General features: G+C 43.9%; 1 protein-coding gene across 4 annotated transcripts in view; it reads right to left on the bottom strand.

Annotated features, from left to right (window-relative positions):
- The window catches only part of PIK3C2G (phosphatidylinositol-4-phosphate 3-kinase catalytic subunit type 2 gamma), a 182884-nt gene that overhangs the window by 56486 nt on the left and 103286 nt on the right, over positions 1-23112 (bottom strand). For all 4 annotated transcript variants that reach the window (XM_077468636.1, XM_077468635.1, XM_077468634.1 and 1 more), the window contains one exon: positions 3646-3815. In XM_077468636.1, the coding sequence (XP_077324762.1) occupies positions 3646-3815 (170 nt within the window). The remainder of the gene's footprint in view (positions 1-3645; positions 3816-23112) is intronic.

The raw sequence follows: 23112 nt of genomic DNA, 5'->3' as shown, positions 1-23112 counted from the left end.
CCTTGCCTGTCCGCTAACTGAAAGTACCTCTTTGCCTTGCTCAGTTTGCACATGCCCTGGCATGGGGACCAGGCACTATAGCTATGTGTATAAGTCCTGGGAGCATCCAAGTACTGGTAGGCCCGCTTGCCTTATGGGAAAGGGGGCTGCTAAAGATGAAGAACACAGAAGCCAGCTATAGTGTCTGACCACCTACTGTACATTAGGGGTAAGCGTGATATCTTCAAAAAGTGTTCAGAGTCAAGCTTTGGATTTTTTCAAATTTTTGTACTGTATGGCCAAACTGACAATGGATGGGGCATGAGCATGTTTGGGCAACACTAGCCAGGACCTTCTATCTTCATGTTACATCATTTATAAGCAACAATATCAAATCAGTGTTACTTAGGCTGGCCATACATTAAACAATTTTCTTGTAAATTTTACCAAAACCATATAATATGAGGTCAAACCTAAACACTTTCAATTAGTATGCAATCAGACAGACCCTTGCACTACACAGTTGAAGTTAAATCTAAAGGAAATTGAATAAGAAAATGGTATAATGTATGGCTAGCTTTAGAATGAGGCTGAAGAATAAGAAAGAGAATATAAAAATATTTTGCCCTGATGGGGCAGAACAGGAGCTCAGGCCAATAATGTGTATTTGTTCCAGAGCTCATCCTCATTTAATGAAGGCACACAGATGATTAGCTGAATAAGTGATAGGTGCATGCTTGCTTTGGGTCAGAGACCTACTGACTAGTGGAAGAAGATGAGGATAACAGGTCTAAAGCAATGGTAGGTCCCATATTTTTGTCCTGAGGAGTTTAATTTATAATATTTTGTTTAATTAACCTTCTGTATCAATATTAAACCATCAAACTCAGAATGATCAAAGTCATAATATTCAAAACTGTGTATGTAAGAATTTCCTGTTTTGAGTGTAATTCTGTTGAAAGCATGTCAGTGCTGACAACTTTGAGGATGATGATGTTAATAATTAAAATCCCCATCACCACACAGATTACAACAATAGAAGTTGTCGGGACATTCCCTGTTATCCCATATCCTAGGACTGAGCTCCACTATAAACCACTGTGTCCAGTCATTTGAATCATGAAAGTCGTATCTCGGCTGCTGAGATGAAGGCACAGCTTGTTCTCTGACCTACATATGGCGCGGCGGCTAGGAACAAGGCCTAATGGCTCCCCCGTGTCATTATCTCCATCTCTCTGCCTGACACTAATCATACCTGACGTCTACCAATTAAACATCTAATAGACGTTTTCCTCACCGGCTGATGAAAAGTGACAGCAACCATAATAAGCCGGGACCCCGTGTGACCCCCGGGGACATCTCTACCACTTCAACACTCAGAGGTCAGAAAAAAACATGTCCATCTATCAGGGAAGAGAGCCGATAAAAGTACTGCAACGTAAAGAATGGGAAGGTGGAGACAGGATTATATGATGAAATAACCTCATGATGAAATGGGCAGAATCAACAGAACAGATAAGATACCTGGCAGTGTTCTTTTTCAATTCCTTTGTCCTATCAGGGAATTTTCACTTTATCTCCAGTTCCAGATGAAAAACAGGAAATGAGAAGAACTCTACCCCATAGACAGTTGTGCCCATTAAAAGATTTCCTCTTTATTCCTATTCTGGTGACACCAGGACAAATAGAGAGCGGGAATCTCCCCTACAGATACCTATTCTTCTCTGCTTCATCCAAAATTAGGGCTCGTTCACACATGCAATGTCCTCTGAAGCATGATTCGATGCTCTTCAGAGGCCATTTGACAGAAGACAAAGAGGGGTTATGTTGCCTCCTCACCACCTGATTTAACCCCGTAAATGTTGCACCATCCCACCGCAATTGCATGGATTGCACACGGTTGAGGCACAGCACCATAAACTAGCATTAGCAACATGTGGTTTAATTTTTGCTATGGCTGAGAGCTGCAAAACTTTAACATTTCACATTATTCCCTGTGGAGGAGAGTAAAGCCGACCACAGATTCATCGAATCTTGGGTGGTTCAGCCACGACTTGATGATATTTGATCCATCTATGGGCAGGATGGTTGTACTCAAGTCGCTTCATCGATTGACTTGGGTACAACCAGCCTGTCTGATTTTTTACATGTGATTACTGCTGCCGGCTATACCCGCTACTCGTAATCACTGTGTTCTGTTAACTAGGAAGGCTCCCTGCTGGCAGAATACACTGCAGAAGAGATTGATAGGTGAATCAGATGATTTCCTTGCTTTCCACCCGTGGTGGAAGGAAAGAAAATCAAATCATCTATGGCTTGCCCAACTGCTGATTCCAACAGCATTGTATGTAAAGGCTAGTTGGTGTGTGGTGTTACACTGAAGCAACTGTGACTTATGCCCTGTACACACATTTGGACATTCTGATGTCAAAATCCGTCGGATTTTTGCAGACGGATTTTGGCCCAAACTTGTCTTGCATACACACAGTCGCACAAAGTTGTCGGAAAATACGATTGTTCAGAACGAGGCGACGTAAAACACGTACAACGGGATTATAAAGAGACCAGTAGCCAATAGCTTTTGTCTCGTAATTTATTCTGAGCATGCGTGGCACTTTGTGCGTCGGGATTGTCTACACATGATCAGAATTTAAACAATCGGATTTTGTTGTCGGAAAATTTTAGATTCTGATCTCAAACGGAGGGTCGGAAATTCCGACGGAAAAAGTCAGATGGAGCCCACACACGATCGGAATTTCCGAAAACATAGTCTGATCGCATATTTTCCGTTGGAAAGTCCGACTGTGTGTACAGGGCATTAGAGGACTGCCTTCTGAATTTAACATGGTTAGAAGTGATTTGGGGTCATGGGGTGTCTAACATACCTTCATACTGCCTTGTGAAGAGTAATAAAGCAAAGTGTAATCTGATCTCAAGCTGAGAATATCTGTCCTCCAACAGCGATGGATGCTGGATCTTATGATTGTTGTGGGACAAGCGCACACACAGGAAAAGACTGACAGAGGACTCCTCTCATGAATCAGATTTCAGTCCTGGGAAAGTTTACACTTCCTGACCCTACATATCCCCTTCCTCAGCGGGTGGTGTGCAAAAGATATGTGGAAGATTGGCATGTGTGTGTGTGTATGTGTGTGACGTCTTCCACACAATGTGTCACTAAGCAACTCATTATTCCCTTTTATGGGAAAATAAATTAAAACACATCTCAGTCCCATGGGAAGTTCCCCCCCCACCACTGACAATCTTCCCATGATGTGATGATAATAACATGTCATCCAAAAACTATCAGAGAAATTTCTGTAAGGTGAAAAAAACTGCAGAATGTTCTGGACATTATCCAGTATATGGCGACCCACCATGGAGGCCAAGCGGCAGTACAACATCTGAAAGCACTGCTCCTAATCACAAAAACATATTTTATGTATTTAAAGGGAACCACGTTGGATCTTCCACCAGTGTGTTGTATATATTTTACGTCTGTTTGGCCAGAGGGCAGCCACGCTAACAAAGTCTCCATTATACAAAGTTGCCAGTGGTGAGCATCTCTTCATAAGTAGCACATTGAGCCATTGTAAGATTTGTATAATTGTCTGCGCCAATCATGAACTCCTCTCACCCAACAAATTGTACAAATTGTATACCCACCTTTTTACCTTCCCAAACATCTGTGCATTGCCCAAAATCTTCCCAAAATCGATGTGGAACATGTGTCCCGTGCCTGTCAGCATTATGTTGTCATTGTGGCGGTCACAGATACCCAGGATGAAGGTGGCGACACACCAGCCAGCACAGGAATACAGGAAATTATCTGCGGCCTGAGGAACACATCACAAGAAATTACACATTACACACATGATCTTTGTTGATGAGTCGTGTTACAAATGTGTATAGATTTTATGAAATATGCACATTTATAAGATAATCGTATAGAGATATCATACATCTGGGAAAGTAAATGATGGAGAAGGGTCTGGGTGTTATGGTAGAGCATAAACTCAGGACTCTGCACTTAGCACCAATCAGTAGCTTCTGGGGCTGGTTCACAGTCGGATCGCACGAGAATGTGCATGTTCCCATGTAATTACTGCGCAGTGTGTTTTGACAACCTATTCACTTGAAAAAGTGCACTGGACCATGGAAAAAGTAGCGCAAGAGCTGCTTTTTCAAAACCTTATGCACCAAATCGCATGGTAATGTGGTACCATGTGATTTGGTGCTCACAAACGCACTGCGTCTGTCATCTGTGCCAGGGGTGCCATTAACATTATATTGGTACTCATATGCAGATCGCAAGGGCAGCATGTTCACCTGCGGGAAATGTGCACAGAACATGCCTTTCTCACACCGCGTTCTGGTGTGAACTGGCAATTAGAGGAAGCAAGATACTTTCTTGTATTATAGAAAAAGTATAGACTCTGGTGAGAGAGACAGACATGATCCGCCCTAGTACAACGCATTAGTAAGAACTCTTATCTAGAATATTCAGTTCAGTTTTGAACACTAGCTCACAAGAAAAAAATATCAGAGAAGTGGAGAAAATGCATAAAAAGGACACAAAACTAACAAGTGGCAAGGAGGAGATCAGCTATGAAGAAATAGTAAAGTCCAATTGAACCTTCAGCTTAGGGGCTTATGCACATGGCAAAAGACGTGACATTTCCATCAGTATTTTTCTTTAACTTATCTGAAGCCAGTTGTATTGTTTCCTATAGACTCATGCAAATCGTTGCGTAAAGACCAGTAAACTTGTGCTGTATTCAGATATGCAAAAAAATAAAAAATAAATAATTGAAAAACCTGCATCTGAGGTTCTGCGTATGGGTCATATTTTAATTGTTCGTGCTAACATTTACATGTGTACACTGTACAGCACAAATAAATCTATTGGAGTACAAGAGAAAGTCAAGCACCCAAGCAATACAGGATGCTAAGGGGCAATAGCTAACTGCATCCTAGCACTGAAGGATGTTGCTTTCTGTGTCTGAAGCAAATAAGGATGCTAGGTGGCAAAGTTTCCAGCATTCTAGCAAAGGAAGATGCTAGGTGGTAATAGCTACTTGCGTTACAGCAACTGAGGACATTAGGCAGCAATAGCTGCCTGCATCCTAGCAAAGGAAGATGTTAGGTAGCAATAGTCACCTGTGTCCTAGCAACCAAAAGGCTTCATTAATGTTGTACACTTGTATGCATGTAAAAATTGCTCAAATGTTATATGTGTACAGGGCACTTTTTACTCAGGATTAAGGATGAGCCGAACACCCCCCGGTTCGGTTCGCACCAGAAACTGCGAACAGACCTAAACTTCGTGTGAACTTTAGAACCCTGTTAAAGTCCCTGTTAAAGTCTATAGGATTCGAAAGTTCAAAATAAAAAGTGCTAATTTTAAAGGCGTATATCTAAGTTATTGTCCTAAAAAGTGTTTGGGGACCTAGGTCTTGCCCCAGGGGACATGTATCAATGCAAAACAAAATTTTAAAAACTGACTTTTTTCAGGAGCAGTGATTTTACTAATGCTTAAAGTGAAACAATAAAAGTGTAATATTCCTTTAAATTTCGTACCTGGGGGGTGAAAAAAAAAAAGCGTGGGGTTTCCCCCAAATTCAATTACCAGGCCCTTCAGGTCTGGTATGGATATTAAGGGGAACCTCGCGCCAAATTTTTTTTTTTAAATGACGTGGGGTTCCCCCCAAATATCCATACCAGACCTGAAGGGTCTGGTATGGATTTTAAGGGGAACGCCATGCCAAATTTGAAAAAAAAAAAATGGCGTAGAGTTCTCCCCAACAATCCATACCAGACCCTTTATCTGAGCACGCCCACCTGGCAGGCTGCAGGAAAAGAGGGGTGATGAGAGCGCCCCCCCACCTCCTTTAACATACCAGGCCACATGCCCTCAACATTGGGAGGATGCATTGGGGGTCTGTGACCCCTCAAAAAACCATGTCCCCACGGTTCAGGAGGGGGGGCTCTCTCTTGTCCCCCCTCTTTTCCTGTGGCCGGCCTGGTTGCGTGCTTGGATAAAGGGTCTGCTATGGATTTTTGGAGGGAACTCCACGCCATTTTTTTTTAAATTTGGCATGGAGTTCCCCTTAAAATCCATACCAGACCTAAAGGGTCTGGTTTGGATATTTGGGGGGAACCTCACGTAATTTCTTTTTAAATTTGGCGTGGGGTTCCCCTTAATATCCATACCAGACCTGAAGGGCCTGGTAATTGAATTTGAGGGAAACCCCACGCTTTTTTTTTAATCAATGACTTTCAATAACTGTTCTCTGTATTACAGGGAGCCGACAATTCATTATAGCCACGAGTGCTTTTAAATTACTTTTTTTCCTGCAGAAATTACACTTTGTGCAGGGACAGTTCTAAGCACGGGAAACATGCGCTCCTTTACAGGCATACTATACACACCCCCCCCCAGGTACGTAAATTTAAAGGTATATTACACTTTTATTGTTTCACTTTAAGCATTATTAAAATCACTGCTCCCGAAAAAACTGCAGTTTTTAAGAGTTTTTTTTGCATTGATACATGTCCCCTGGGGCAGGAGCCAGGTCCCCAAACACTTTTTATGACAATAACTTGCATATAAGCCTTTAAAATTAGCACTTTAGATTTCTCCCATAGACTTTTACAGGGTGTTGCGCAGCTTTTCGAATTTGCTGGGAACACCCCAAATTGTTCGCATTTCAGCGAACAGGCGAACAGGCAATGTTCGAGTCGAACATGAGTTTGACTCGAACTCTAAGCTCATCCCTACTCAGGATGAAGCATGGGCTCAGGCGTGTTCACAACTTCACATGCCCACGCCCGCCAGGAAGCTGACACTGAGCAGCGCTAATCACAGGCAGTGAGACATTACCCGATCCGCAGCTGCACAGATCGGGAAATGTCTCACTACCTGTGATTAGCGCTGCACAGTGTCAGCTTCCTGGCAGACACAGGCACGTGGAGTTGCGAACACGCCTGAGCCCATCTTTACTCAAGATCTTGCTGCCAGCAAGATCCCGGGTATGAGTTGTATTTTCATACAGTCATATGCATGTACACATTGTGTTTATGAGGAAATAAGCAAAATGGCAAGAAAGCGAAGTAGAAATAAAGAGTCTTTTAATTAAGGTGAAAGAGTAGAGTGCAAAAGCTGGCCTGAAATTGAACATTAGGAAAACTAAGATCAAAGCAACTGGTCTTATCACTCCTTGGCAAATAGGAGAATAAATGAAAACATGACAGATTTTACCTTCCTAGGCTCCAAGATTACGGCAGACGATGACTGTAGCCATGAAATTAAGAGACGCTTGGTTCTTGGGAGGAAAGCAATGGCAAACCTAGACAACATTATAAAAAGCAGAGACATCACCCTACCGACAAAGTGCCGTATAGTCAAAGCTATGGTATTCCTAGTAGTAACCTATGGCTGTGACCATAAGGAAGGATGAACGCCGAAGAATTGATGCTTTTGAACTATGGTGTTGGAGAAGACTCTTGAAAGTCCCTTGGACGGCAAAAAGATCAAAGCAGTCAATCCTGAAGAAAATCAACCCTGAATATTCATTGGAAGGACAATTCCTGAAACTGAAACTCAAATATTTTGGTCACCTAATGCGAAGAGAGGACTCATTGGAAAAGACCCTGATGCTGGAAAACATGGAAGGAAAAAGGAGAAGAGGATGACAGAAAACAAGATGGATAGATAGCATCATCGAAACCATGAACATGAAAATAAGTAATCTCCGGGAGGCAGTGGAGGACAGAAAAGCCTGGCGCGCAAGGGACTATATGAGGTCACGAAGAGTCAGACACGACTAAATGACTGAACAACAAGCAAAAACTTAGACAAAGGAGTGGCTATGCAATTAGGATACTTGGATTTCGCAAAAATGCTTGACAGTTCCCCACGAACAGCTAATGTGGAAGGTCAATTCTACAGGCTTAGAAAATTTAGTTGGATAGAAAACTGGCTAAAAGACTGTATTCAGAGAATAGTGATCAATGATTCAGACTCTCAATGATCTAAGGTTATTTGAGATGTATCCCAAGGTTCAGTGTTGGGACCCTTAATTTTTAATATACAGTATTTATAAATGATACAGATTTTGGGATTAAAAGTGCCATTTCAATCTTTGCAGATGATACCAAGCTATGCCATTTCCTTAATGGATGTCTCCAACTTCCAAGCAAACCTCAGTGCGCTTTTTAACCACTTGCCTACTGGCCACTTTTACCCCCTTCCTGCCCAGGCCAATTTTAGGCTTTCAGTGCTGTCACAATTTGAATGACAATTGAGCAGTCATACAACATTGTACCCAAACAACATTTTTATAGTTTTTTTGAGACAGAGTTTTCTTTTAGTGGCATTTAATCATCACTGGGATTTTTATTTTTTGAAAACGAAAAAAAAAAGAGTGAAAATTGTGAAAAAAAATGTTTTTAGTTTCTGTTTTGCAAAATTTTGCAATTAAGTAATTTTTCTCCTTCACTAATGTGCACTGATGAGGCTGCACTAATGTGCATTTATAGGTAGCCACTAAAGAGGCAGTACTGATATGCGGCACTAATGTGGCGGCACTGATAGGCAGCACTGATTGGCACTGTTGGGGCTGCACTGATAATCAGGACACTGATGATCATTGCCCTGATCATCAGTGTAGATGTCCCCTGTCACACTTACCGGTTACCAGTTCTCCTCTCCTCACGCTGTGACAGTGCATGAGGAGAGGAATGATGATAACTGGCAAGTGTGTTGAAATTATGATCAGCTGTGATTGGACATAGCTGATCGCATGATATAGGGCTGCTGTGATTGGCCCTTTACCCTGCTCACAGAGCGCACTGGATTTGTATTGCAGAAGGTGCACAGGGGAGGGAGGGAGGGAGGTGTTTTTCTGGGGGGATGTCCATGGACACCCTTTCAGAACTGGACGACCACACTGTAGTCATTAGTTAGTTGGGTAGCTATGTGAAAAATTACGTTTTAAGTTGATAAATGTAAAGTTATGCACTTGGGGGCTAAAAACATGCGTGCATCATACATTCTAGGAGGAGAACAGCTAGGGAAGTTAATAGTCGAGAAGGACCTGGGTGCTCTGGTAGATCACGGACTTAAATTGGTTATGAAACTCAGACACGAAATATGAACAAAATATATCCTTCTATAGTGCATACTTGTCTCAATTAAGAGCACTATGAAGTTGATTTACTAAGGGTAAATGGAGTGTGCACTTTGCAGTTGCTCCAGAGCTAAGTAAATGTGGTAAAGCTTCACTTTGCAAAGAATACCCAATCATGTGCAAGTAAGATAAAATAAACTGCATTTTTGCTTGTACATGATTGGATGATTGAAGTCAGCAGAGCTTCTGCTCATTTACTAAGCTCTGGAGAAACTGCATTTTGCAAAGTCTGTTTGTCTTTACTAAATCAACCCCTATGTGTCATTTCAGTCTGCTGCTTTCTTCCTCAGATATCAGCATGAATCGCATCTGACACATGGAGAAATATGGTGACAGGGGAGGGATCTCCAGCTGATTAACATGCTCAGCTCTGTTCCTGTGTGTGGTGTGAAGGGGGAGGTGTGTCCCTTCCCTCCAATCAGCTCTTATAGCTCTCCTCACTGATATCTGTAGAGTGTAATTTCAGTTCTCTGTCCTCTTTTTTCTCTACCAGTTCAGATAAGCTTTTAAATTCTGGACTTTGAACAAATGTAGAGAAGATAAGGCTCAGACAAAAGGGCATAACCTATGTAGTATAGGGATGAGCCGAACACCCCCCGGTTCGGTTCGCACCAGAACTTTCGAACAGAATGAAAATTTGTGCGAATTTTAAAACCCTTTTGAAGTCTATGGGACTCGAACGTTCAAAATAAAAAGTGCTAATTTTAATGGCTAATAAGCAAGATATTGTCCTAAAAAGGGTTTGGGGACCCGGCTCCTGCCCCAGGCTCAATGGCAAATTTTTTTTAAAAACTGAAAGTGAAATATTCCTTTAAATATCGCGCCTAGGGGGTGTCAATAGTATGCCTGTGAAGTGGCACGTGTTTCCCGTGTTTAGAACAGTCCCTGCACAAAATGACATTTAACGGAAAAAAGTAATTTAAAACTGCTTGCGGCAATACGGATGAAAATCATTGAGAAAAAAATGGCATGGGTAGCCCCTCCTGCCCATTACCAGCCCCTTTGGGTCTTGTACGGATATTAAGGGGAACCCCGTACCTAAATTAAACAAAGGAAAGGCATGGGGCCCCCAGGCCCTATATACTCAGGACAGCAGTATACAGACGGCGCAAACAAGAGAGGGACTGTGTAGGTTTGTTGTGTTAAGTAGAACCTGTTTGTAATTTTGAACCAGCACATTTTTAAAGTGTAGCTCCAGTCCAAAAATCTATTTTTCAGCTTTTTGGAGAACATAGGGAAGGGTTATCACCCCTGTATAATTTTTTTTGTCCGTCCGTCGTTTTTTCATCTAACTTCCTGTTGTCTCCTTCTGTTTGCAAGTAGGAGACGTTTGTAAGTTGGATGTTTGAAAGTAGGGGCCTGCCCTATATGCTCTGCAGAAATGGCGGAACAAGGTGTTGCCACAACACTGTAAGCCCTCAAAGTGACTCTTGGTGGGCGCTAGAGTGCCCTGCTGTGAAGATTATATCAAGAACTGCAATTACATGCCATTGTTGAACAGTGGTAGAAAAATTGGGCCTTTGGTGGTTGTGGTAGTGGTGCTGGTGCAACAACACTATAAGTCCTCACAGTTACTCTCGGTGGGCGCAGTAACGGGCCCTGCTGTGAAATATTATATCAAGAATTGTAATTACATGCCCCTGTTAAACGGGGGCTGAAAAATTGGGCCTTAGGCACTGGTGCCACGATACTGAAACCTCTCCCATATACTCTAGTTGGAGTGCAGGAATGCCTTGCTGCAAAGCATTTCATCCAAAATACATGCCCCTGTTAAACAGGGGCTGAATAATTGGGCTGGTGGCATCACCCAGAACCAAAAATGTTCTTCCAAGCTATCAGCAGGATCATTGAGGAGGAAGAGGATAGTCAGTCAACATAACAGGACAGTCACTCAGCATCAGCATAGGCTTGAAGGGATGTGACATTTCAAAAAAAATTATTCGGTTACATCAGCTTCAGGTGCTTGGTAGCTGGTGGTGATCCAAGACTAATTCATCTTTATGAAGGTCAGTCGATCAAACGAGTCGGTGGAAAGGCGCACCCTGTGATCGGTTACAAAGCCTCCAGCAGCACTGAAGGTGCATTCCGAAAGAACGCTGGATGCAGGACAGGCCCGTAGCTCAATTGCATACTGTGCAAGTGTCATAAGATGCGCACGAGTAAAGCGCTCTGGCGCACAGTTGTGCACAATAGGAATAAGCTAAAGCACATAAGCACACACACACAGGGTGTGACCCCTCGCTGACCTATAAAGGAAGTGAGGTCGTCCAAACACACTGCTGGTTCGTCTTCAGCTTCCTGTGATTCCCACGTCTGCTCCTGTGATCTGTATTACCCGTTGTGACCCGGATTGCCTTATCGACCTCGCTGATCTTCTCCTGACCCGACCTCTGGCTTGACCTTGGACTCCCGCTTTCTGAATGTGTTTGACCCTCAGCCTGCATCTGGACTTACCTGCTATCTCCTGTGTACGACCCCTTGCTTGTCTTTGGATTACCCATCTGTCTCAGCGTTCCTGGTACTTGTTGTCTTCTGATCCGGACTGTGTTTGACCCCTGGCCTGTCTCCTGGATTCTGCCTTTATCTTAACGGACTTGCTACCATTGCATCTGGACCTTCCCATGGGACATCAACTTTCAGCTCTGCTCAAGCTACCTGCTGATCTACTAGCAAGTGACTGTCCTACTGGTAGCTTGTGCCTCTTGGTGCAACCACCCTCTGTGCCACCTTCAGGGGCGGTCTGCGCCGAGTCGCAACAGCGACCGCTCTCAGCATCTTGGCCTCGGCGAGTACATTTATATGATAGCAAGCTCTGGCCAGTGATCCATCCTCTAGACCCAGTAAGCCAGAGGATTTTTGGTGGGAAAGGTGTCCAAGTCTGACCTTGCCCCTAGGTATTCCCGCACCATGTAAATCAGACGCTGGCGATGGTTGCAGGAACCAATCATACCTTGGGGCTGCAGACTACAAAATTGTCTGAACACATCGGTCAGACGGCCACCTTCTCCACCGCTCTTTCTGTGACTGACCGAAACCTCAGCAACATGTTGTCCAGGATCAGGAGTTTGGAACGTCCCAGTCTCTGGGAACACGTTGCACAGACTTTTCTGCAAGGCCTCCCGGAGAGGTCTCATCCTCTGCTCCCTCTGCGACGGCAAGATAAGGTCCACAACCTTACCCTTGTACCGTGGATCGAGGAGAGTGGCCAGCCAGTAATGGTCCCTCTCCTTGATCCGAAGAATACGAGGATCCTTCCGCAGGCTTTGCAGGATCAGGGAGGCCATGCAGCGTAGGTTAGCTGAGGCATTCAGTCCGGAGTCCTCTGGGTCACTAAGGACAACATGACCGCAGCCACCTCCTCCCAGCCACGTACAAGTCCACGGTTTCTTGGGACTGTAAATAATCCCGAAAAGACTGCTTCTGCTGATGCTGAGTGCCAGGCTCCACCTCCATGCTGACACAAGCCTCCTCGTCCTCTTCCTGTGTGATGGGTGGGACAGCAGGAACACTGTCTGGATAAAGGGGGCCTTGAGAGGCAAGGACGTCCTCTTCTTCCTGCCTCTGTTTTGCCTCAAGTGCCCTGTCCATTATTCCACGCAGCGTGTGATCCAACAGGTGGAAAAGAGGTACAGTGTCACTGATGCATGCACTGTCACTGCTCACCATCCTCATGGCCTCCTCAAATGGTGACAGGACAGTGCATGCATTCCTGATCATGCCCCACTGGCGTGGTGAAAAAATAAAACGAGCTCCCCTGACCCTGTCCTAGAGCCGTAGTCGCACAGGTACTCACTGATGGCCCTCTGCTGCATGTGCAGCCGCTGCAGCATGGCCAACGTTGAGTTCCACCTGGTGGGCATGTCACATATAAGGTGGTTCTTGGGCAGGTTCAACTCTTTTTGGAGCTCAGCCAGCTGAGCACCGGCATTAAATGATCAGCGGAAATGCACACAGACTTTCCTGGCCTGCCTCAGGACATCCTGTAAGCCCGGGTACCTGCCCAAGAACTGCTGCACCACCAGGTTAAGGACGTGAGCCACAAAGGGCACATGGGTCAGTTGTCCCTCGCAAACCACCATTCCTGGCTGAAGCTGCCCCAGTGTGGCTCCTGTCCCCCAAACAAATTAGCGCAAGCACGGCATGGCATCTTTTTGCCTGCGTACTTGCGTAGCCCCTTGAACGCCTATGGAGCACCGCTGGTTCCGAGGACAAAGCACTGGAAGAGACCATGGAGGAAGACGAAGAGGAGGGGGTGGAGGAGAGAGGTGTGTCACAACTAGTAGTAGCATTTTGGAGGTGTGGTGGCGGAACAACCTCCAACACTACTGCACCTTGTCCTACATCCTTCCCAGCTGCCAGAAGAGTGACCCAATTGGCCTCAAAGAATAGGTAACGTCCCTGTCCATGCCTGCTGGACCATGAGTCAGTGGTAATATACACCTTACCGCGGTGCGATCTGATGCACTCGTCTCAAAAAAGGCCCAGACCAAAGAACTTTTGGAATAATGCGCAGAGGCAGCGCCCTGCACAGGCAGAGCTCTGCGGTGTGATTCAGTCGGTCTGCTGCCCCTAAGCTGGCCCCCGGAGGACATCCTGCCTCATTGGAGATGTGCTTCCTCCTCCTCTCAGGCACCCAGGTGGAGTCAGTGACCTCATCATCCCCTCCCTCTTCATCACTGGAGCAAACCTGGCAGTATGCTGCAGCTGGTGGAAGATGACTGCCAGATTGCTGTCCTTCTTGAGCATCCCCTCTCTCTGCGCTCATGCTACTGCCTTCCTCTAGCTGGGTATCATCAGAGCCTTTAAAACGCTGGGCATCCTCCTGGAGCATGTACCCAACACTGTGCTCAAACAGTTCGGGGGACTCCTCAGGAGGACATGGTGGGTCTAGGGAAGGAGTGACTGATGACATTGAGACGAGGGAAGAGGACGTGTTGGCAGCTGCTTTGCTAGTACCCTGAGCCTGGGTGAGAGAGGATGAAGAGGATGAGGAGGGCTTGGTCATCCACTCTACAAAGTCTTCGGCATGATGCATGATGCGGCTCAACATGTCCAGCTGCCAAAAATAAGGACAAGCGTGTCCCATGGCCACGTGCTGATGACGATATACCACTTCCACGACCAGCCCTGTTGTCTCTAGACACAGAGAGTGTTTGCCCTCTTTTATTGGCTCCTGACTGTCTGCCTCTCCTTGTTGGCCTTCCAGTAATGGCCTGCAGGGAGATCGGAAAACCAGCAATTGGGTAGTATATACTGTGCAGAAGGCACACAACACCCACTTTAACTCCTGCAGATGCCTGTATTAGAGAACACCAGCAATAAAGGGTAGCTGCAGGTGTATACTGTGCTGGAGGCACACAACACCCACTTTAACTCCTGCAGATGCCTGTATTAGAGAACACCAGCAATAAAGGGTAGCTACAGGTGTATACTGTGCTGGAGGCACACAACACCCACTTTAACTCCTGCAGATGCCTGTATTATAGAACACCAGTAATAAAGGGTAGCTTCAGGTGTCTATTGTGCTGGAGGCACACAACACCCACTGTAAATGCTGCAGATGCCTGTATTAGAGAACACCAGCAATAAAGGGTAGATATAGGTGTATACTGTGCTGGAGGCACACAACACCCACTTTAACTCCTGCAGATGCCTGTATTAGAGAACACCAGAAATAAAGGGTAGATACAGGTGTATACTGTGCTGGAGGCACACAACACCCACTTCAACTCCTGCAGATGCCTGTATTAGAGAACACCAGCAATAAAGGGTAGCTGCAGGTGTATACTGTGCTGGAGGCACACAACACCCACTTTAACTCCTGCAGATGCCTGTATTAGAGAACACCAGCAATAAAGGGTAGCTACAGGTGTATACTGTGCTGGAGGCACACAACACCCACTTTAACTCCTGCAGATGCCTGTATTAGAGAACACCAGCAATAAAGGGTAGCTACAGGTGTATACTGTGCTGGAGGCACACAACACCCACTTTAACTCCTGCAGATGCCTGTATTAGAGAACACCAGCAATAAAGGGTAGCTACTGGTGTATACTGTGCTGGAGGCACACAACACCCACTTTAACTCCTGCAGATGCCTGAGAAAAGAACACACTGTCCCTGCGTATACTTCTCTCCCTGCACGCCAGAACACACTACACAAGGCCGCCACGTTGGCGGCCTTATATAGTGTGGGGCGTGTACTAAACCCCCTAAATCAGTCTCTCTGACTAGACTTGCCGATCTACTGCCATTGGATCTCCTGAGCTCTTCCAACCTTCTCACTGAGAATCTTCCTCAAGAGTCACCCCCGTGTCTCTGCTGGGTCCCTAGCTGGGAACTCACAGATACTCCTGAAGTTTCACCCCACTGGCCTGCTCGGTCCCTGGCTTGACACACAAGGCTGCTCTCCAAGCGTCACCTCCGCTGGCTGGGTCCCTGGCTTGACACCTGCTGAAGTTTCCAATTCTTCACCATCCCCAGTTCGTGAAAATACTGCTCCGGTACTTGCTTCAGCTACTCAATGTGGTCCCTGGTAACAAGGTGGTTGGTCTCTTGGTGGCGACAGCTTCCCCTCTACCTCCAACACCAACAGGTTCTCCAGCAGGCAGAACCATCACTTATGGTTGGACTGCAAGACCCAACCCTATGCTGCTCTCTTGCTTCTGGATAGGCCCTTAGACAGCCTAGCAGCCATATGTCCCCGGGATAGGCCTTAGGCTCTGGCCTAGCAGCCCCGGGCAGTACAACACATGTCCACCCAGACAGCCGTCCAGGTGGCACAGAACCCTGATCACCTTACCTCACCCAAATAAATAGGCTCTCCCAGCAGACCAAGGGACCTAAGAAAATCCCTGCCCATTGGCTGAGATACCCTTATCTATTCCTAATCTGTCCTTGCAATGCCCTTGTCTTATCTAATGTCACCAGATACCCGGCCACCCAGCGACAGAAGAGAGAAGTGCAGCAATTCCAAAATTAGGGTAGAATCAATTGATCTCCTATCAATTGGCCAAGGCAACTATACCTGGCAAGTAAATTTACTAGAAACCCCGACTAACCATCAGGGTGCTACACATCCGAGGCTACACATGCAGTTTCTAAAGCTAGGAAACTATTTTCTTGCATTAAAAAAGATAAAGACTCCAGAGAGACAGACATAATTTAGCCCCTGTATAAAGCATTCGTGAGACTTCATTTAAAATATGCAGTTCAGTTTTGGGCACTCATTCATAAGGATTTTGGAGAATTGGAGAAAGTGCAGAGAAAGGTAATCAAACTGATAAGAGGCATGGAGGAGCTCAGCTGTAAGGACAGATTAGAGGAACTGAATTTTTCTTGAAAAGGAGGCACAATTAAGCGGGGATATGATCGCTGTGTATAAATACATAAGTGGGCCATCTAGCCAAATTGGTGTAGAGTAAACCTGGCTATACATAGATCAAAATTCATCTGTCTCCTTCCCCGCTAGGTCCAGGCAGACCAATCATCATCAGGAAAACAAAAAGTTCCTGGTGGTCTGTTGCCTTGAATGACAAACTTTGCATCGAAAGCAAAGAGGGCAGGGTAAGATCAAGCTGAGAGCAGGTTGGTGTATTTTTTTTATTCCTGGAAAGGCGTTTTTATTATCTACAGACCATAAGAATTTGGGATGTGCAATACTATTTTCAAAAAAATTTGAAATCTTTCAAAATAAATAAAATAAATTAGGAATGTAGAAAAAAAAAAAAAAAAAGACAGATAGACCAACCCAGACAAAAAAACAGGCACACAGTGCCAGTGGAATATATCCGGAAATTATCATATATAGGTAACAATAACCCCTGAAGAAGTTGTTGGATTAAAGCTGCCCATAGAATGATAGTTCTGTCAAGCAGGGACAGTCACACAGTGATCAGAATTCGGCCTGTCACTGCTGAACTGACTGAATTTTGATCCATTGATGGCCAGCTTTGTGAGTGCTCTTGCTTTCCCTACTAATGACTTGCCATGTAACTACACCCAGCCACTCAATTAGGGGAAAACAAACAGACTATAAGGGTTCCAACCTTTTTTTGAAAAATATATTGGCTCATTGTCTAAGCAGAGACAGTTAGGAGTACAGGATATTTAGAAACAGTAAAAATGTAAATCAGGCCTTCAAGTCACAGCAAATCCACTACCTTTGAAGTTGATAATGGCTCTAATATTTCAGTGGCAGCCTCCCAATTATAAATGGATTCTTTGAGATCAACTAATTGGTGGCACTAGATTTTTCAATAGCAACCTCCCAATGAATAGATCCTTTGGGTAGCACTATTGGTGACCTTGGATTCCGCAGTAGCAGTCTGCCAATGGGAGCTAACCTTTAGGTCCATGCAAACAATCAGTGATACCTTAACCACTTTCAGACCGGACCATTTTGCTGGTCAATGACCAGAGGTCTTTTTACAATTTGGCATTGCGCTGCTTTAACTGGTAATTGCGCGGTCATGCAATGTTGTACCCAAACAAAATTTGCGTCCTTTTTTTCCCACAAATAGAGCTTTCTTTTAAAGGTATTTGACTGACTCTGCGATTTTTATTTTTTGCGATATAAACGTAAAAAGACCGCAAATTTTGAAAAAAATTATATTTTCTACTTTTTGTTATTAGAAAAATCCAATAAACTCAATTTTAGTCATACATTTAGGCCAAAATGTATTCAGCCACATGTCTTTGGTAAAAAAAAAAAGTCAATAACTGTATATTTATTGGTTTGCGCAAAAGTTGTCACATCTACAAACTAAGGTACGTTTTCTGGAATTTACGCAGCTTTTAGTTTATGACTGCCTATCTCATTTCTTGAGGTGCTAAAATGGCAGGGCAGTACAAAACCCCCCCAAATGACCCCATTTTGGAAAGTAGATACCCTAAGGAAATTGATAAGAGGCATGTTGAGCCCATTGAATATTTTATTTTTTTGCCTCAAGCGATTGAATAATGACAAAAAAAAATTTTTTTTTTTTTTACACAAAGTTGTCACTAAATGATATATTGCTCACACATGCCATGGTTATATGTGGAATTGTACCCCAAAATACATTCTGCTGCTTCTCCTGAGTACGGGGATACCACATGTGGTCGACTTTTTGGAAGCCTAGCCGCGTACGGGGCCCCGAAAGCCAAGCACCGCCTTCAGGATTTCTAAGGGCATACATTTGTAATTTCACTCCTCACTACCTATCACAGTTTTGAAGGCCATAAAATGCCAATATGGCACAAAACCCCCACAAATGACCCCATTTTAGAAAGTAGACACCCCAAGCTATTTGCTGAGAGGCATGTTGAGTCCATGGAATATTTTATATTTGGCACAAGTTGCGGGAAATTTACAAACTTTTATTTTTTTTTATTTTTTTTTCACAAAGTTGTCACTAAATGATATATTGCTCACACATGCTATGGGCATATGTGAAATGACACCCCAAAATAAGTTCTGCTGCTTCTCCTGAGTACGGGGATACCATATATGTGGGACTTTTTGGGAGCCTAGCCGCGCACGGGGCCCCGAAAACCAAGCACCGCCTTCAGGCTTTCTAAGGGCGTAAATTTTTGACTTCACTCCTCACTACCTATTACAGTTTTGAAGGCCATAAAATGCCAAGATGGCACAAAACCCCCACAAATGACCCCATTTTAGAAAGTAGACACCCCAAGCTATTTGCTGAGAGGCATGTTGAGTCCATGGAATATTTTATATTTTGCCACAAGTTGCGGGAAAATGACAAACTTTTATTTTTTTATTTTTTTTCACAAAGTTGTCACTAAATGATATATTGCTCACACATGCCATGGGCATATGTGAATTGACACCCCAAAATAAATTCTGCTGCTTCTCCTGAGTACGGGGATACCACATATGTGGGACTTTTTGGGAGCCTAGCCGCGTACGGGGCCCCGAAAACCAAGCACCGCCTTCAGGCTTTCTAAGGGCGTTACAGTTTTGAAGGCCATAAAATGCCAAGATGGCACAAACCCCCCCCCAAATGACCCCATTTTGGAAAGTAGACACCCCTAAATTTAGGGGTACACTAGTGAGACTAGGTAATAAATGGCGGGTAAAAACTCAAGATACACTATCAATGACCTCCCGATTAGTATATCATCCCAGCTCTCAAACTCCCCCACCCCCCAGCTGCCACTTAAAAAATTAAATATATCTCTCAGAAGGTGAAAAAAGCAAACCTACCACTTACAATGCAAAAAACACCTTGTGGCGCTACAAAAACTACACACTGTTAGATAGCAATGTGCTATGATAACCAAAACTACACAACGTGAAAATTATAAACACATGTGCATAAATATAATCAACAATAAAATAAATCGTGATTAAATAGCAAAAAAAATACAATCAAAAAAATATAATCGCACAAAAGTGATGCAGTGAATATGTGACAAAAGGTAAATATAAGAAATGAACACAATAACAAATAGTGCTCTAATGAAGATGTGCAGTTCCAAAGTAAATTAGATTGATCTTCAATCAAGTACAATTATTGAGGAGCAATAACCGTAATGATGGCAATAGTTCCAAAAAAAATTCAAGTGAACATTCTGTAACCAAGTGTCCATCAAATGCAGAACCTCCACCGCACCCTTGGTGTTAGTGCCCCCCTTGTTCAGAACACTCACCAGCAGTATTGCCCAGCACTCTCGTGTCGGGCAAAAAACGCTTATAGTGTATACAGATGATGACTATTTCTCCAAGCCACTTCTTATGAAAACTTCGCAGGCAGAGGATAATCACTTAATATCTCAGAGTTACCTCAGGGAGACAAAAGAAACTTCCCATAGTGCAACATTGCAAAACTATTTTAATCTCAATAAAACGTTCAATTAAAATCACACTCACATGGATCCAATTAAAAACAGGCACTTCAAATAGACAATCCACTGGTCAATTCAAAGATCCTTCACTCATAGGCATTGGTGAGTACACTGGAAGCAAGTTAAGTTCATATCACATAGCACCGTCTCTACACAAGGTATCTGTGTGGTACCTGACAGCAGACAACTCAAATTTGAAAACAGCGCCAGATGGTGATATCCAGTCCTTCAACTTGTGTGTTCTCCTTCCTCCGCCTTCTTTCTAGTCATTTACTGTGTGTGCTGGTCGCCATATAGCCACGCCCCCGACATGTTTCATCCAATGGACTTCCTCATGGGTTTGGCTATCCAGCTGTAACAACCCCCCTTTTATTTGCAATCTCAGGCGACCAGTCCCTCCCAATCCAGGTGACCACTCCCCCTTATGTCCTCCAATTGGTTGATAAACTCTTGCGGTGGGTGGTTAATAGTTCGTACCTCCCCCAACCCCTCCCCATCTCTATGTGTAAAAACACTCCCAACTTCCCCACACATTGCTCACATACCGATCGGGAGGAAAAAAACACATTTATTAAGGAAGGCACATCAACCTACCCTTCTAAATGGTTTCCTGATCATTCCATAGCAATAGATGGTTTTATTCTATCGGCGCACATGCGCGGACTTCCGGGGACGCTGGTATACTTCGTCAGCTGATTGGCTCAGTCTAGGTGCCGCCGTCATCACGCTTACCCTAGCGTGCCTCCCCGAACCGCCCACTCCACCCGCGCCATCATGCTACACCCAGGTGTCACTCGTGAGCTGCGCACGCGCCAATCACTGCACCTAGTAATAACGTCCTTCCCACAGACCTCCCCCTCCACCCACGCCATCTTGCTGCACCCAGGGATCACTACTACGTCAACTGCGCAGATGCCAAACACTAAGCAGTGTCTTGGCGAGAAAAATGATTTTCTTAATCATTGGCGCTCCCCTTCTGTCAAGATACCCAATAGATCAAACAGGGGAAGTGCCATAATCACAACCAATCATGTTTCATAGCAGAGTCCTTCAGGAATCCCAAAATAAACGCCGTAAATGTGCACACCACTACGCCACACACAACACCCTAACGAACCCCTCACCTCCAACAAGCAGGTCCTAGACAATGTGTATATGTAACAGAATAAGTGTGTCCACAGACTTTTAGCGTCTAGATGGATCAGCAGTACCTATACCATACAATAATAAACTAACGAACTAAAAAATCGGGCAGAGGAGGAGAACATACAGAGAATTTTCAAAAAATTTATATTTAACCCCACTACTCAAAATTAGGATGCTAAATGTCACCCTTATTATTGAACAACTTGCTTGTGCGACCAATGCCCAAGAGTTCACATAATGATAAAAACAATATAAAAAAGTGTATATATAAAGGTATTCCATCTCCTAATCTATAGATATACTCTTTACAAAATATATATAAAAATAAAAATAAATAAAAATGTTAGCTATCATAAACACCAATTTCCTCAAACCCATCTACTCATTTCAAGATGAGATACATTTCCCCAAGATGCGTGCGGGTCATATCCTCCTAGTTTAAATACAGCTAATAGGGAAACACAGGAAAGCGAGGCGGCCAACCCCCCAGCAAAAAATCTTGTCAGGAGTTATTGATGAAGCTATTGACATCCAGCTCGATATTCATACCCACTGGTGCCAAGCTCCTCATCAAGAAAATCCACCTCGTTTCCCTTTGTGACAGATCCCTGATCCGGTTTGAACCCCTCCAAGAATGGTGAACATGGTCAATGCCGCAGAACTGCAGAAGGGATGGATCCTGCTGGTGGTGCTCTTTAAAGTGCATAGACACACTATGGTACTTGTACCCCTTTCGTATATTCGCAAGGTGCTCCGAAATGCGGACCTTCAATTGCCTTTTAGTGCGTCCCACATAATAGAGTTTACATGGACACCACAGCAGATATACTACAAAAGTCGTGTTGCAGGTCATGAACTCCTCTATTTGGAAGGACTCCCCAACCCCGTTGGTCACTGAAATTATGCCCCTATTGATCTTTGAAACCGTCCTGCAGCATATACATTTCCTACATGAAAAAAATCCTTTTAGATCTCCAGAGATGGTGATTTTCTTATTAGGAGCTCTTCTGTAGATGAATCTGGGAGCAGTTGGTAAAACCGCGCCCAGATATCTGTCCTTCCCCAAAATATGCCAATGCTTAGCAAAAATAAATTCTATGTCCCTATATTGGTGATGAAAACCTGACAAGAATTTAAACTGATGTTGTGTCCGATCACTGCTTTTCAACCGGTCTTGTAAACATACATCCCTAGGTATATTCCCCACTTCCTCTATTACTTTCTCAAGGCGAGTACAATTATTATGCAATTAACTTGCTTCCAGTGTACTCACCAATGCCTATGAGTGAAGGATCTTTGAATTGACCAGTGGATTGTCTATTTGAAGTGCCTGTTTTTAATTGGATCCATGTGAGTGTGATTTTAATTGAACGTTTTATTGAGATTAAAATAGTTTTGCAATGTTGCACTATGGGAAGTTTCTTTTGTCTCCCTGAGGTAACTCTGAGATATTAAGTGATTATCCTCTGCCTGTGAAGTTTTCATAAGAAGTGGCTTGGAGAAATAGTCATCATCTGTATACACTATAAGCGTTTTTTGCCCGACACGAGAGTGCTGGGCAATACTGCTGGTGAGTGTTCTGAACAAGGGGGGCACTAACACCAAGGGTGCGGTGGAGGTTCTGCATTTGATGGACACTTGGTTACAGAATGTTCACTTGAATTTTTTTTGGAACTATTGCCATCATTACGGTTATTGCTCCTCAATAATTGTACTTGATTGAAGATCAATCTAATTTACTTTGGAACTGCACATCTTCATTAGAGCACTATTTGTTATTGTGTTCATTTCTTATATTTACCTTTTGTCACATATTCACTGCATCACTTTTGTGCGATTATATTTTTTTGATTGTATTTTTTTTGCTATTTAATCACGATTTATTTTATTGTTGATTATATTTATGCACATGTGTTTATAATTTTCACGTTGTGTAGTTTTGGTT

The sequence above is a fragment of the Lithobates pipiens genome, unplaced genomic scaffold, assembly GCF_037356315.1.
Source record: "Lithobates pipiens isolate NorthernLeopardFrog02 unplaced genomic scaffold, aLitPip1_a1.2 Scaffold_8, whole genome shotgun sequence".
Taxonomy (NCBI): Eukaryota; Metazoa; Chordata; class Amphibia; order Anura; family Ranidae; genus Lithobates; species Lithobates pipiens.
This window is presented reverse-complemented; position numbering and strand designations above follow the sequence as displayed.